The sequence below is a fragment of the Furipterus horrens genome, unplaced genomic scaffold (genome assembly GCF_987537825.1).
Source record: "Furipterus horrens unplaced genomic scaffold, mFurHor1.1.pri manual_scaffold_1, whole genome shotgun sequence".
Taxonomy (NCBI): Eukaryota; Metazoa; Chordata; class Mammalia; order Chiroptera; family Furipteridae; genus Furipterus; species Furipterus horrens.
The window spans coordinates 91,754,872-91,772,755 of NW_028327171.1; the positions used below are offsets into that span (position 1 = coordinate 91,754,872).

The following is a 17,884-nucleotide window of genomic DNA, read 5'->3' on the forward strand; positions in this document are numbered from 1 at the left end:
TACTCATTGGAAGAGTGCTTAGATTACTGCATGTTTGCATGAAATGAAGAGTGTACTTTACTTCTGCGCAAAAATATACTTTATGGAGAACTTCGATTTATTCAGAAAGGTTCTCTACATTGATTGAATTCATCAAAAAAACAAAACTGCTTAGCCCTAACAATACCTATGCAAATAAACTCCAGGGGAATCAATATTAGCTGTGGGACCAATATGAGGTTTCACTCTACTCAGCCCCTTCCAATGACCATAAAGGAAAAGTTTGTGGACTTTTTAAAACTGCCTATAATCACATGGTGGATTCCCTCCTTCTTTATAAATTAAATAAACCATCTTATTTGCCATTGTATTGATTGCCACCCTCTTGAGTAACAGAGTAATTTAGACACAGATTTTCTTTTATCTGAACTTGAGACTTGAAGAAAAAAAATTTTGTGTTGTGTATGTGTGCATATGCTTGTTAGAGTATATGTTTAGAAAGTAAAGGCTAAGAAAAAAATCTGAAGTATAAAACATTAGATTAAAAAATGAGAAAGGGATTTTATTATTTTTGTTGTTCTATACATAGTATTCTTAACAAAATTTACCACCAAATGTTTTAAAAAATAAATGTGGACTATCTTCTGGTTTGTGCTCCTCTACCAGATTCCACTAGTTGTAAATTTGCTCACTCTAATATTGCTTATTTTACCATTTAGATATCTAGGTCTACAAAGTTGCTCAGTAAGATGTGTAAGTAACCAACACCAGTAACTAGGACACTGATTGGCACATGACTTGCTGTCTCTCCTTCAGCTACAAAATGGCACAGGAAAAAGTAGAACTGAGACATGTATATACTTTTTTGTCACTACAGGAGCAGAGTCAACATGACTAAAATATTTATTTGTTTATTTACTTATTAGCTGGCCTTAAATCATAGAAAATATAAAATAATTTTAATTATGAAATACTCATTATAAATAATAAACATCAAATGTTCATAAGGACACTGAAGTTTTTTCTTGTGCTTTCTTTTTTTTTTTTAATGTAATTTCAGGTAACCATAAAGCTGATGCAATGGTAGTTTGGATTCTTGGAAAGAATCCTCAGCCATTGCTAGCTGCCTCTAGGTGCAGAAGCCCTTGCGACCTTTGCAGAGGTGGACCAAAGTAAAGGCTGCCGGGCTCGTGTCAAAGGTCCATGTGGTGAGAGCAACAGCAGAACCTACAGAAAGCAGGGTCATATACTCTGGCTGACACAAAGAACCACCAGGTGGGGGTTAGCATTACATTTACATATGTAATGATTAGTGAAAACTTCTCTGAAAGTGAAAATTTTTAATTACTTTATTCAATATTATATTCATTTTAAAGGCTTTAACCATTCATAATCACCATGATACAGTATGTGTATGTATATAAAAATACCCATTGAACATGCTTTTAGAGGTATAATTGTGCTTTGAAATATGCAACATGAAATACGATTTGATATAAAAAATGAACTTATCAGAAGCACACAAACCAAAAAAACCAGTATGTTTTAATAAGAACCCATTGCAGATTCTGGAATGATTGTTGCATGCATGTCCCTAGTCATGTTGGACTTCTCCTTCAGCTTTGACTGGAGTAATGTGTGTTCCACAACACCGATTCGAATGTCCATCTGAACGGTTTCTTGCTTCAGCTTTGTTAAGCTCTGTTTAATCTTCACCAAAGGAGCTACAGAATGAAAACAACATGGAGTAAAGATGTTTATTTGGAGTAGCATCATATGACAGAACTGTATAACATTTTCCTCACTTTGTCTTAAGCCAAAAATAGGGTTAAAAACACAGCCAACGACTTACTGACATTCACACCGTTTTGCTGTGGCATTTAGCCTCCTGAGACTTTCAGGATGGAAAATGACACAGCATTTGAAGTACTGAGGTTGAACTCACTGCCTTTTCTAGGCAAAAAGTGGCTAAAGAGGTAGTTCAGGGGTGTCTTCAATTTATTTTTATGGGTTGGTACATTTGTCTGAAGGGAAAAGGGCTATACTGGGAGACAAAAAAGAGAAAGAATTATCGTGGAGATACAGATAATGGGCTCAAGTCAATCATATTGTAAAACCTCTCCACATCCCCTTTTGAAAGATGGCTGGCTCAGTATATACCATTAGAAAATCTTTCTAGAGCACAGAAGGGCTTTCGGCAGCCACTACTGGGTCATGTCAAAATAACTAGCTCATGATGGAGGATGATTACTGAAGGATTATTAATTCTTCTCTGTTTGACCTCTGCCCAGTCAGGTCTACTGGGGAAGAGGAGAGAAACAGAGGTCATCAGCTCACACTGCCTTCGTGTCACTCGGGCATTACACTTAGTGCTCTTTTGTACATAAAATGGGATAATGAAACTCATTTGATGAAAACAGAACAAAATATTTTTTAAATTGGCACAACAGAGTGCATAAATATTTCTCACTCCATTTGAATATTAAAAAATCCTTAATTATAGTGAAAAATGGCTCTTCTCTACTGATTTATAAGGAAAACTGTATACTGATTATCAGACATCATCTTGGCACCATGTACCTCTCCTCAACAAATTCATTTTAGAAAGTAGACTCTACTTTAATACCATTTTCTTAAACAGATCTTGAAGAGATATTTCTTCTCCTGCTCATTTTCTCCTTAAAACGAGTGTGTACTTACCACCATCAGTCATACTGCTACCTTTTTCTTCCATATCTTGCTTTACCTTTTCCAGTTCTTCAGTAACCTTTCATTAAAAAAGAGTTTCATGAGCACTGAATTTTAATAAACTTTCAAAAGTTTTGAATGTTGTATTAAGAAAATTATTTTAGAAATATTACATACATAAAGAAATAGAGATATTAGGAGTATTCTGGACGTAATTTGAATGATAAAATATACAAAGCTTTTTATCTTCTGACAGTGTTCCTAAGGTTAAACTTCACCAAGTTACTTCCTCATTAACTGTCTCAGGTGGTAACATGATGGACTAATCTAAGCTGCTTAGGCATTAGGCACTCAAACCTTGCAGTTATCTCATAGCATCTACCTGCCAGTCTTTAATAATCAGTTATTAATGAAAGTAGTATAAACATCCTAGAAAGATTTGGGATTTCTAAAGGTTTACTAGATATCTTTATTAACATTTTAGTCTTATATCTATAGCACACTAAAAATAATGTTTATACCATATGGCTATATATAAAAATATTCTAACTGCTGTATCCAAACCATTAACTCCAAGAGGCACACTGTGCTCTCGGATTGGTTCTTATCTGTACTCCACATAATACTCAAAATTATACAATTACATCCTCAAAATTATACAACTATTATTAACACAATTTCAAGCTAGAATTAATATAGGTAGGGAAATACCATATTTTAAAAATATAAAATTTTTGTTATGATCTCGAACTAAGCGATAATTATTGCAACTTAGTTGGCTTTATTTTTTTATCAAACTGGTGAGTAAAGACTTCCTCGGGAATAAAGTGCTCATCCAAGTAAAGCAAATTAATTTTTTTCCAGCACCTGAAATGTTACCACTGGGGATAACTACCTGCTCCAAAAGAACTAAATGGTTCCCTGGACTCCTCTCAAGTGTTAATTTACTCAGCCTAAGTGAGCACTTTATTTCTATACAATGCTTTATTTGCCTAGAAGAACCACAGGATTAAATGCCAAATACTTTTAGTTATATTTTTCATATTTAAAAATAACTATTTATTCCTCAAATAATTTCTATAAAAGAAGCTTAATTGTATTATATAGAAAAAATTGTGACAATTATACTGGACTGTAATCAAAGATAATCTTGGATTTCAATCCCACATTAGCTACTGACCTTATTAAAGGTACAGTACTCCCTCACTTATCGCAGGTATTATGTTCCAGACGCTCTGGCGATGTAGGAACCTTACATTCTACACTCTTAAACCTACATAACTTACAGACGTATACAGTACTGCCAAATCCCATGATATAGCAAAAAATCCGCGATAAATAATTAAATATAATATTTTTTTAAAATCCCACGATACAGTGAGGCCGCGATAAGTGAACCGCGATATAGAGAGGGATTGCTGTATGCTTTCTTCTCTTAGCTTTTCAGTGAAAAATGGGACTCTATATGAGGTCTTACTTCTCTTCCAAGATAATGAAAATAAATATAACAATATGGTAAAATATTCCAGAAGTTCTCAGAAGGAAAGGGTTCCAAGCCACTTCTAATTAGTGGACAGAGAAACAGTATCACATACAAGTTATCGATAATCACTAAAAACAAATCTTATATCTTGCAAACTAATATTAAAATTTTTATAGATAACTGAGCCAGTGCTTTACCTACTCTTTTATTTATCAATTATAATGATTATGTTTAAGAAAATTAAGGAAGGTTATGAATTCGCTAATATTATCACCGGGTTTTATGTTCAATTTAGTAGAACTTCAGGCATTTTATGGAAGCAAGTAGAATACACATACATAATTGATTCATTGATAAGAAAGTTAAGGATTTTCTCCTAAAGAAAAGGATTCAAAGCCACAGGAAACCGTTACTGAAACAATGCGTGGTGTAGCAGCCTTAAAGCTGCGAGGCTCGGAACATTGGGCCTGCGGACGGGAGAAGTGTGCAAGAGCACACAGCGTGCACCTCAGACAGCAGTCTCGTCCTTTCAGTCACTCCACCATTTCCTTGCTGGTACCGCTCCCTTGCCTGAGGGAGAAAACATCTTGTTTAATGATAAATTCACCATAGAAGCAGATTACTTAAATATGACCTCTTTGGGTTTGCAATTTGCGCATATATTTTATGACAACCTCCCCTCTCATTTGTGAACACATTTGTGAAAGTGACATTTAACTGTAGCTATTTTATTTCCCTAATAGGCACCATCTATTTAACTAAAGCACTATAAAATGATGAACTACTTTAACCTTCATATACTGACTGTAACTCGCATGGGCATGGTTCACAATAAAAACCGTCCTCGGCCATTATTATGCAGTTTAGGAGAGTGGCTCTTGGTCGATCTAATTTGTGTGCTATGTGGAGAAAACCAGTTTTAAAAAATCAATCATAATAGAGCATCAGGATCAGCAATTAATAAGGATTAACAAACAGTATGACAGTGTGGAATATGTTCTTAGGAACTAATCTAACAATCAATTATTTAATAGCAAACTTTGAGAGATACACGGTGGCTTTAATCAGACTTTTACAGCATTTTAAAAGTAAAACTATACATAAATAGATGTGGATATGAGGAAATAATTAAACAAGTCAAGATTACTTTCTGTTTGGCTTTTGAGAACTTCTGAAAATACAGAAGGTTCTTAAGTTTATTTCCACTTTTTCCCCCTTCTAACCTTGTCTGCTGAAAGAACAACAAATATGTCTTCAACTGGCAGGAAAGAGGGGGCATAAATCTCAAAGAAAAGCCTTTAGATCCCTACTGCTGGAACAAGACTGCGGCTTTCAAAAGCTGAAGGTTTTATTTTGGGGCTGAAATTCTAAAACGTCGAAAGGATTAAAATATCTGCTCATTTAATTAATTAAACTGCTTGTCTTTGAATGTGTCTTGCTTTCACAGTCCTCATACGGTAGTAAGCCATTATGGCAAGGATGTCTTTGCCTTCTGACACATTAAATGCATACAGCAGAAAGAAACAAGCAAGGTCTCCTGACACCCTGTTCCTGATCTAAGCCATGGTCCCTAACAATATATGCCTTCATTTATTTAAATAGAATGAAGAAATGCATTTAAAGAGTTCTAGGAGATAACTTCTATTGCATGTAAAATGGAAAGGAGTTTCATTGCCTCACAACTTCCTAAAGTGGGCAGAGAATCAATATACAGTAAGTCCTCACTTGGTGTCATCCATCAATAGGTTCTTGGAAACTACAACTTTAAGCAATTTTACCATAGCTAACTGATAGAAACAAGAGTTAAGTTTCTATGGCATATTTCTGTATATCAGTTAGCCTATGGCAAAAAATTGGTTTCATTTATATGTCATTTTGTTTAAAATTGCATTTTCCAAGAAGCTGTCAACAACGTTAAATGTGGACATACTGTATTGCTGTTTGTGAAACACATTTCACAATTCTACAAAGGAAAGTGCTATGTCAAGTTTTGGGATTAGGGTCATTAACTGGAATAAATCCCTGGATATCATTCTTAAGTTACCTCACTCAGTTGAGCTTGAGCTGTACGATATTCTTGAACCAAGTGCTCGAGTTGATTGTTGATGTACTTTTCTCGGCTGCCAATCTTTTCCAGAGTCCTACTAATTTCATTATGGAGTTTGTCCAAAAATCCCTAGAAATTCAACAAGATTTTAGTAGATAAAAAATTCGCATATGTTTTTCAAAAATAGTTTAAGATAGGTTAAATCTCCCTTAATCCATCCCACAAGTTCTCAACCACTTGTGAAAAAGAAGACAGTTTGAAATTTTTAATAGTAGAAGTCTGCAATGAGAAATAGTTTAGTCACTTTGCAGAATGTTAAAATAAAATAGCACCTGGCAGTGTTAGTCAACTCATTCATTTTTATGCACATCTAGAACGGGTGTGAGTGAAATTTGCTTTATGTGGTGTGCACAATTAAATAGGTAAGAGAATTACATGACTTTCTTCTAGCATCATTCAAGCATGGCTGGAATATTCCAGGTGGAAGTAGATCATTAAGTACATAGCTCTAGCCTGAGACCCACAAATTCTCCTTCCAATTCTGCTTCTTTGTGCTATCCTCCAAAAGTCCCTATTTCTGGCAGGGCAGCAAGCCGGGGAAGCTGTGGATTCTAGGTATGGACGGCCTGGTGCTGTTACTCCTTGGAGGAAAGAATGATGAAATGTTCCTCTTGAGATACATATATGTTGCTTTTATATAAAGTTACCTTTCTTAAGTCGGTTTAAATGTCAGGGCTGTTGAAATGAATATTGTACATTCTAATTAGTAAGCTCCTCATGTTCTCCCCTAACAGGTGCTCCACAGATGAGTCAATGTACATTGATTCATTTGAAATAATTTATATACCTTGGTCTCCTTTAGAGCACATTCAATTCCACTTTTGTGCTGGTGCATTTGGTCAACATGGATTCTCCAATCCTATAAGCATAAGAGTATACAGAAACAAGTTAAAAACCACATTTCCTTCTTTCCTCTATTTTTTTTTTTGAAGTTGTATACCTTAATTACTTTGGTTGCTCTCCTATTTCAGGTGGGAGTCCTATATATAGTTTGCAATCAGATTGTAAAGAAATACGTGTAGAACACTTGAGGATAAAAGGTTGTAAATAAATGTAAATTATTTTATGTGTTCACAAAGTGATGTCTTACAATTTGAGTATAAGTTATTCCTGTACTATTAGTGGTTAGTATTTATGACTATCCATCAAAATAAAAAAAAAAATCTAATTACTAGAAAAGAAATACTTGTTTAAGCAGTAACAATTATGTTTGCCAGAAGCAACTCTGGAATCAGTCTCATATATAAAATATTAGTTTGGAAATTAAAATGGGGCTCTCTTCTTTAGTAGGAGTTGGGGTCTCTTTCTGTCTGTCTTTCTCTTTCTTAAAGAAAGGGAGAGAAACATCAATGTGCAAAAGATAACATCAATCCGTTGCCTCTAACACACCCTCAACTGGGGACCTGGCCTGCAGCCCAGCCACTGCCTTGACTTGCGAATCAAACCAGCAACTTTTCAGTTTGTAGGCCGGCACTCAATCCACTCAGCCACACCAGCAAGGGCAAGGGGTCTCTTTGTTAAGAAAAGATGTCTATAATGGTTTTTAGAGTTCATATACTTTGAGATATATTGTATTATCACTAGACTGATCTGAATTAGTGTACATATATGAAACTTACTCCAACATCTTAATTTCCTGTATCTTCAAAAATGTTTGGCTTATATTACCAAAGATAATAATTTTAAGGCTTGAGAAATACCCACTATAAGAGAATAAATATTATAGTAAGTTGAAGTGATGGAACCAAGATATTCCTCTATCATACATATCCATTTGCATACCCTGATGCTTCAACTTTGCTATCTGTAGCATTTTGTGAAGAGAAAAATATTTTGTGAATAGTCTAATTCTACTAATTTTTTAACTTTGAAACATGGAATAGTGCCTATAGGGTAAAAAATCCTTGAGTATTTCACACACAGCAATTATAAGATTATAGGAAAGCTGCAAAGAACTTCACAGACCATCTAATCTTACCTTTATCATTTCTCAGATAAGCAAACAGAGGCCTGGTGAAGGGGCACACCCAAGGCCACACAGGTAGTGAGTGGCACACTTGGACCAGAAGCCAAAAGTATTAAATTCCCACACAATACATTTTGGCAGTTCAAAGTTAGCAAAAGGAGCAACTGGGTACTTGACACCAGTGAAGGTGCTAGAACAGAAAACAAATCAGCACTTTCCTTTGTTCTTAAGCATTTTTCTGTTTCATGAACAAAAGATATCCCAGAATATGAGAGCTGGAAAGAGCCTTAGAGATCATCTACTCATATATTTAAGAGTTTTCTAGTGCAGTGTTTTCATTTTACAATGAAAGGGACTGTTCACCACCTGTGACTTTGACTGGATGTATCTGGCACGAAAACAGGCCCCGCCAACTCAGCTGGTCAATGCTGGAACAGGGAGGAGAAGCAACTGGCTGGTCTCCCACAGCTAGACCAAATATGGTTTAAGCCTAAAAATGGGTACCTGTTTAAGCCCATCGAGTATCTTCATGGAAGAAAACAAACCCAACAAGTATCATTTTATAATAACTTTATAAAGAAGTATTCACCCTGCCTAATTCCAAAAAGAATTTCAGAAGCTCAAGTATTCCTATCAGTCTTCATGTCTGTCCATATATATGTATAAACACACACATATATATGTATATACATTTTACATGTAGTTTATACAGACATATATATATACACAAATATATATATTTTACATAGTTTTATTTATTGTAATTGATGTGTTTAAAATAGTTTGTGTTCTGCTTTTTCTACTTAGCAAATTTTTTTTTCATGTTTTGACATTCAAAGTATCTTGAGAGACACAAACATGCCTGACTAATCTATGTATACCTATAGTAACTTACATTGATGTTAAACTACATGGAGGAGCTGGCATTTCAGTGGAACCTTGGAGCATGAGTAGCATTTCATCGGGGAGGGTAGAGGAGGAGGGGAATTGTAAGCTGAGGAAGTAACAAGTAGAAGGAAAAATAGGAAATACAGGCTGTCGCAAAAAAATGTACCCACACTTTAATAGCTGGTAACTTGCTGAATTTCTTTTTGTGTTAGATTTAACCATTGAGAAATAATGGCTGAAACCAGATTAAGTTTTGAACAAAGTTTATTTTGACGTGCTACTGGACGTACAGACACGTGGTAGAAGTGCAAAGACAGGACTGACGGTGTGGTGCAGCTTATACGCGCATGGATTAATTGGCCCTTTCTTTCTGGCAGGTACTGTAACTGGTGCCACTTAACTTGAATTTACTGAGGGAATCAGCCATGCCATGTATTCACGAAGATTTTCATGATGAGGACTTTTATTTCCAACAAGATGGAGAGCCTCCACATTACCACCATGATGTAAGAGTCTATCTTAATGAGAACCTGCCAAACAGATGGGTCGGGCGAAGAGGTCCTGTAGATTACCCTGCGCATTTACCGGACGTCACACCAGTACACTTTTTCCTTTGGGGATTTCCCAAGAATAACGTTTATGCTAAAAAACCTGAAACCATTGATGAATTATGAGTAGCCATTGAAAGAGAATGTGCCCAAATACCAAATGAAATGATTCTTGATGTTTTTGATTCTGTTGCTTCGTGTTGCCAACAATGTCTAGACTGGAATGGTCATCATTTTGAAAACAGGAGCTAAGTATAAAAAAGCACAGCTATATAGTTTATTGTGAACGTTGAAAGGGAATTGTATGCTAATAAATACAGACTTTATAATCATTAAAATTGTGGATACTTTTTTTTGTGATACCCTGTATATAGGGAGCAAGGAGCCCAGGCTGGCTAGAATATAAAACATGAAGTTCTTGGGATTGGGTGGGGTGGAGTGGCGTGGGGAGGGTAAATTGTGAGGAAACAAAGCTGAAGAGAGAGGTTAAATTAGACCAAGGGCTTTAACTAAGGAGTGTGAATTTTATCATGTGGATAATGGAGAGCTATAGAGGATTTTTGTTGTCAGTTGTAAACACAAGTCTAGGTTTTGAGAAAGTAACAGCGTGAGGGACTGATTAGAGGCATGAGACTAAACAAAGGTAGGAGACCAGTTAAGAGGCTGCACAGTGACCCACGTAATACGTTAGCAGGGTTTGAGTTAGAGTACTGCTTAAGAATGGATGGGTTCACAGGGCAGCATAGAGAGAGACAGAACTAGCAGGACTTGAGGACTGACTGAGGGGAAGCATCCGATGGCTGAAGCGGAGGTGGGGAAGTAGAGAGAAGGTGTATGTATTTAAGGTTTGTAGCCTGAGAGGACAGTAATATCACACTGTGACAGAACAGAATAGATGTTAGGGAGTCAGATATACTGAGGAATTTTGTTTTGGACTTTTTAATTTGATAAGACACTGGGACATTTGTGTTTCTTATTGTCTCTCAAAATGGGAAGCTAGTAATGATTTATAATTATCTGCCAGGCAAATCTAAATGCCTGTTTTATTAAAATCTTCAAGATGGACAAATTTTCTGATGTACAATTATAAAAAAAAAACAAAAAACCAAAAAACCTTAGAAGTGTTCTTACTCTTTAACCCAGCAATTTCATCTCTAGAAATTATTCCCAAGAAAATAATTGGGTATATAAAGATTAATGAACAACTTCTTTGTAAAAGTAACACAGTAGGAAAAAAATAACTATCTAAAGGATAGTTTAAACTAATTTTGTAACATTCATTTCACTGCTAAAAATAATGCAATATAATACCATTCTTACAAAGCTCTAAACCAAGCAAAACATAGCAATATACTATACACACACACACACTTCAAAAAAATACTATTGACAATACACAAACTTGAGGACAGTGGTTACCCATAGGTGGGATGGGGCAGCACACAGGTAACTTTAAGGGTGTTGTAATTGTCTAATTTTCAAGTTGGGTAGTGTGGTTGGTTTGTGAGTGCTTGCTTTATTAGTGGGCTTAATATATGTGTGTTACATATATTGTAACATACATTAATATTGCATATTAAAATGTAAAATTTGTTTTCAAAAAATATTTAATAATCTGCAAAAAGGAATGCTAACAGCATATAGTAAAGTGAAAAAAACATTCCCAAATAAGTATATTCATTAGGTGGCCAATTAGTAAAAATCAGTATTTGTGTATACTTGTATGTCCGTCTGTATGTGTCTATTAAGACAGACATTTGAATATTAGTGTTTTAAATTTCTTCTTTATTTTCCCAAATTTCCTACAAGAGAATTTTATCACTTTAATCAGAAGGGAAAAAAGTCAACAACCTCCTGGGTGTCTAAGAAGTTCTTGAAAGAGGTTTAACATAGTTATAGTAGAAAACATAAATGATTATACTTGTAATATTTAAAGAAATGACAATAAAAAGGCAAAATACATAGCTTTTAAAAAACTATAACTGAAATGATTACAAACTTTACAAAGGTTTGTGGTAAGAATGAAGAAGTAATGGGTTTTAATGATATGTAAGGAACCGATCCCCCAAATAAGCAACAGTAAAAGAAACTGTTCAACAATGATAATCTTGTGTTAGTAGAGAACCCATTATGTTACAACACACTTTTATATACCTTTCCTTATTTGATACTCACAAAAGGTTTGGATCACTAAATAGGTATCTGCATCCCCTCCCCCTTTTTTTTTGCTTTTCTTTTTAAATTTATTTTAAATTTTATTATTTATTAGGGTGACATTTCTTAATAAAAATGTATCATTTTCAAGTGTATAATTCTATAATACATCATCTATATACTGCATTATGTGTTCAACACCCAAAATCAGGTCTCCTTCTATGATCATATTTGACCCCCTTTACCCTTTTCTACCCCCCACTTCACCTCCCTTTCCTGCTGGTAACCACCATACTGTTAGACGTCTAAGAGTTTTTGTTTGTGTTTGTTGCTTCCAGTTTTCTATACTGCATAAGTGAGTCATATGGTTCTTGATTTTTTTTCTAACTTATTTTTCTTACCATGATATTCTCAAGTTCCATCCATGTTGCAAATGGCAGTATCGCTTTTTTTCCAATGGCTGAGTAGTATTCCATTCTACATATGTACCCTATCTTCTTTACCCAATCACCTACTGAAGGACACTTCACTTGTATCCATGTCTTGGCCACTGTGAATAATGCTGCAATGAATATAATGGTACATAGAAGAAGGGACCCCCCAAAAACCAAAATCATCTCCTGGAGGGTGGGCCCCTTGTGGTGATACAGGCTTCCCCCGCTAGCTGTACCAGTTGGCGTTGTTGTGAGAGGCTGCCTTCAGCTTCAGTGAATTTTTAAAAGATTTTTTAATGCATTTGCCCATTTCATGCTGATTTACAAGTGCACCTGCCCACACTGCGCAGAGTGTTCAGCAGTTTTTGAGCAAAACCAGCATAAACCCTGTGCCCCACACTCCCTATTCACCCATTTTTACCCCATGTGACTTTGTTTGTTTCCCCAGATGAAAAAAAGTCCTCAAAGGGAAATGTTTTGCCTGTGTGGAAGAGGTAAAACAAAAAATCGCAGAAGCACTAAAAGGCATCAAAATCGACAAGTTCCAAAACTGTTTTGAGCAGTGGAAAAAAGTCTCAATAGGTGTAGTGCATCAGATGGAGAGTTCTTTGAACGTGACTGGAGTTTAAACATGTTAGAATAAATAAACAATTTTGTATAAATAAATTCCATTTTTTGGGTTCCCCTTCATATATCTCTATAAATAAATGTTTTCATTTTTATCAGGTAGATACTCAGAAGAGGGATAACTCTATTCTTAATTTTCTGAGGAGCTCTCCATACTGTTTTTCTTAGTGGCTGCACATTTACTTTCACACCAGCATTGTATGAGGATTCCTTTTTCTCCACAGCCTTGCCAGCACTTGTTAATACTTTTCTTGTTGACAAAATCCATTTTAACAGGTGTGAGGTAGTATCTCAATGTAGTTTTGATTTGCATTTCTCTGGTAACTAGTGAAGTTGAGCATGCCTTCATATATCTGTTGGCCATTTGTATGTCTTCTTGGGAGAATTGTCTGTACAGATCCACTGCCAGTTTTAAATGGATTGTGTTTTTTGTGGTTGTTGTTGAGTTTTATGAGTTCTTTATATATTTTGGATGCAACCACTTATCAAAAGTGTTGTTCTCAAATATCTTCTCCCATTCCTTTGGTAGCCTTTTTGTTTTGATGATGGTTTCTTTTGCTGTGCAGAAGCTTTTCAGTTTGATATAGTCATGTTTATTTATTTTTGCTTTTACTTGCTTTGCCTTTGACGTCAAATTCATTAAATTCTCCCTAAGGCCAAGGTCCAAATTTGGTATCTGTGTTCTCTGTATTTTATTGTTTCAGGTCTTATATTTAAGTCTTTGATCCATTTTGAGTTAATTTTTGTATCTGATGACAAATAGCTATCTAGTTTCATTCTTTTGCATATGGCTTTCCAATTTTCTCAGTACCATTTATTGAAGAGGTTTTCTTTTCTCCCTTGTATATTTTTGGCTCTTTTGTGAAAGAATATTTGCCATATATATCTAGGTTTATTTCTGGGTTCTCAATTCTGTACCATTGGTCTGAATGTCTGTCCTGTTAATACCATGCTTCTTTTTCACGAACACTCTTCTCTCAAGAGGATTATGTGATTTGCGGGCTGGTTGTGTGAGGAGTATACTGCCCTGCTCCAGTAATGCTGACCATGGCCACATGATTCTCTTTGGTGAGTGGAATAGTCCATTACACAGGGCTATGCAGAAGCTGTAGGAGGCATCCACCAGCTCTCCTGTTCTTTCTTTTAGCTATAATAGTCATGTCCCACATAAGGGTTATCTTTTCAATCTGGGTCTGGGAAGAAGTATGGAACACAGCTGGAGTAGAGTGCAGCCGAGCCATACATCACAGACATGTGTCATAAGTGAAAATGTTATTATTATTGCAAACCACTGCAATTTGGGGGTTGTTTGTGATACAGAAAAACTGAATATATATACAAATTTTATAGGAGGAAAACCAAGAATCAGATGGTTAAATGACCTTTCCAAAGTTCCATGTCTGGAAAATAGAAAGCACTCCCAAACTAGTGCATTTTCCACATATTATATGCTGCTGTTTTTTTTGTGATAAAATGAATTACCAAAGAGTATCTAAGGTAAACCAAGAATTCTTTTTGTTATATATCAAGTGAGGTCCCATTGATCACTGGAGTTTACTGGTCACCTATTCCAAAGTGTTCTAAGGTTGTTCATTAAGCATCATTTTTCCTCTCTATTGAAGTTGAGTTACTCACCCCTCTATATGGAAATTAGAAGACTAATAACACTGAATATCCTTTCTTCAGACTTTCCATTTTTTTAAATCCTTTCATACAAAATCTCATGTATAATTCTGTCACTCGTGAGGTGGATAGCAAAGGTAACGTAACCATAACCCCCCTCTCCACTCCAAATTCTTAAGCAGCAAATTATATATCCCCCTTTTTCAGAAACTGGAGGATTGTGATGATATGTCTGCAGGTGATGATTTGCAGCATACCATAAAATCAAAATGTAGGAAATCTACTTGCAGCTGTTAAGGTGACTGGCAAGACTATATGGCTCTCTGGATTTTACTTTAACAGAATAATGCCTGAATAATTTCCTTTGCATATGCAGAGACATTTCATTTCTTTGTCCAAATCACCAGTTCAAAACTCAAAGTTTTTCTCTGAATCTGCAGGGAAAGAGACTGAAGCATGAGCTAGGAATGGCAAATGGAACACTACACAAACACACACACACACACACACACATAAATTTCACTGATTTACAACTTGTGATACGTCACATTGTCAGTGTCTTTCACCCAAGTTTGAGCCTCTTCATGTGTGCAGAGGCGAAGTGCCAAAGGACAGTTGGTAGAATAAGGCACTGTTATGTGTACTGGGATGTTTCTTCCTGGGCGCAGAAGTCCATGGTAGAGCACAACTGACCCCATCAGTTTCAGGTCCACAGGCCCCTTCTGCTCCAGCTCTCAAGAGCGGGGGCCCTGCAGCTCTGATGTGCCTTGAATTGCTTATACCACAAAATGCTACTTAGGCCATCTATTCTACCCTTCTCCTCCATTTTTACTGCTTCCTCAATTCTGTTATAAATAATTACTAATGAAATCTTAATTTAATGTTCTGTTTTTACTAACCTATTTTAGTGAACATACAAATATTTACAAAGGCATTTTATGGGCTCCCTCCATTTAAGATACTTAACCATTTTCCTCATTACAACTTTGTTTCAACTCTGAATTTACTTTCCTAGGAATTTTTAAGATCACGCTGGGGAGATAATCCATTTCACAAATTGGGAAACAAATCTGACATTGTGTGATTTTTGCACTATCAACCACAAAATAAACAGGAAGCCAAATGTCCTTCCTCTCACTTACAGATTTTCTATTACATGACTGCTGCTTTCGTTTCCTAACTTTGTCACCCAATTTCACCGAGACGCACAATAAACCCTGACAACTCCCAATTCAAGTCTGCACATTAAATAAATGTTTCTTAGCTTGGTTGTTTTGCTACAGCATAGCTGCTACAGAGATCTGCTGCTCCTAATCTTCTGTGGACAAACAATCTGGATAGCTAACCTTGTCAGAAAACTCTTTAAAACAAGTATACATAAGCTCCAAAGAAAGATTTACAGGAGGACTTGCCTGTAAATAAAATGCATGAGCTTCAGTACATAGTTTTGTGTGATACCTATTTTGGCTACCAGAAGCATTTTTAGCTCCTAGTTTGGGTATATAGTGGTTGCCCAAGAGTCACATCCATCCTGAGATCTTTTTAAATTTAACAATAACGATTTCAATGTTAATACTCAAGACTAAGAAGCACTATCCATCTATCATCACATATAATTCTCTTGAAACTCTACTAAGATAGGAAATTGAGGCACAGCCCTGGCTTACATAGGCAAATGTGTGGCAGAACTCAAATCTGCTGTATCATAACATATCACTTACCTGATGAAATGTATAACTACAAATTTGAAAGGGGTAATGACTAAAGGAGACTTTTGTTTTATCTGTAATATTTGAATTTTTGCAATAATGTATTTTTATATCAGTTGTATAATGAAAAGTGAATTTAAAACATTTCTAAGATTACCATACAATTAAAAACTTTCTCATAAAGAAATATCCGGACCGAGATGGCTTCATTAGTGCATTTTCCCAAATACTTAAGAAAAAAATAACAACCTGGACAAACTCTATCAGAAAACAGAAACAAAAAGGGAAAGCAATTGCCAACTTATTTTATGAGGCCTGCCACTGAAACCTGACAAAGATACCTAAAAAAAAAAAAAGGAAGAATTCCAGATGTATATTTTTTGTAAAATAGATATAAAAATCCTCACCAAAATACCAGCAAACTGAATCTAGTAATATATAAAAAGAATAATATGTCACGATTAAGTTCCATTTATTCCAAAATGCAAGGTTAGTTACTCAAAATCAGTCGACATAATTCACCTTAACAAGAGAGAAAAAAAGGCAATAAATCATATGATCACCTCAGTAAGTTAAAAAAAGTGTCATTTGAAAAACTTAACATCCATTATAATAACTTAGCAAACTAGAAACAGAAGGGAAGTTCCTTAATTTATTAAAAGATATTTATAAAAGTCATAAGCTAACATCATTATAATGGCAAAATTGAAATACTGAAAGATTTCCCCCATTAATACCACTTATTTCCAACACAGAGCTCTTAACCAGTCTATCAGATAAAAGAAATAAAAGAAATAAGGTGTCTAAAGAAAGAAGATTGATATTATTTATTTGAAGATGACAATCATACATATAGAAAATGCAAAAGAATCTATAAGACTATTGTTAGAATAAGTAAATTTAGCAAGTGTTGGAGATGTGTGTGTGTATACTACACACATGCACAGAGAACTGTATTTTTATATATCAGCCACAAATAAACAGAAAATAACATAAAATGATACCATATTCAATAGCATCAACTACCAACAAATAGACCAATGTAATAAAAGTGTCTATATAGAGACCCACAAATACATACTTACTTTTTATGACAAAGCTGTATATTGGTGAAAGGATAACCTTTTCTGTAAACTGGGTTAATTACATATACATATGAAAAGCAAATAAATCTTAAGTTCTAATTCACACCATGCACGAGAATCAGTGTTAAATGGATTACAGATCTCAATGCAAAAGGTAAAACAATAAAGATTAAAGTAGAAAACATGAGAGGATGTCTTCATAACATTGAGGCAAACAAAGATTTTTAAATATTAGCTATAATCCCTTCCCTGCAAAAGATCACTCTGAATATATTAAAATTAAGCCATTGTTTATCATAATACACCAATAAGAGTGAAAAGGGAAGCTAAAGAATAGATATTTGAAACACATATATCAAAGGACTCATATCCAGGATATATGAAGAACTTTATAAATCAAAAGAAAAAGCAGATAACCCAACAGCAAAAGACCAAGAGGATATCCAGATGCCAAATAAACATATGGAAAGGGGCTCAACCTCACCGGTCAACAGGGAAATGCAAATTAAAATGAAACTGAGACCTCACAACATATCTACTGTGATGACTAAAAAAAATAAAAGACTAAAACAATACTGGATGTTGATAAAGAT

The 17,884-nt window shown here is 35.1% G+C and overlaps 1 protein-coding gene across 1 annotated transcript in view; it reads right to left on the bottom strand.

Annotated features, from left to right (window-relative positions):
- Positions 1-541: 541 nt before the first annotated feature.
- Positions 542-17,884, bottom strand: part of IFT57 (intraflagellar transport 57) — a 70,725-nt gene continuing 53,382 nt past the window's right edge. The window contains exons 7-11 of the mRNA XM_090276367.1: positions 7,045-7,116; positions 6,195-6,326; positions 4,658-4,720; positions 2,680-2,746; positions 542-1,703 (exon numbers count right to left, since the gene is read on the bottom strand). Coding sequence (XP_090132493.1) covers positions 1,525-1,703; positions 2,680-2,746; positions 4,658-4,720; positions 6,195-6,326; positions 7,045-7,116 — 513 coding nt within the window. The 3' untranslated portion in view covers positions 542-1,524. The remainder of the gene's footprint in view (positions 1,704-2,679; positions 2,747-4,657; positions 4,721-6,194; positions 6,327-7,044; positions 7,117-17,884) is intronic.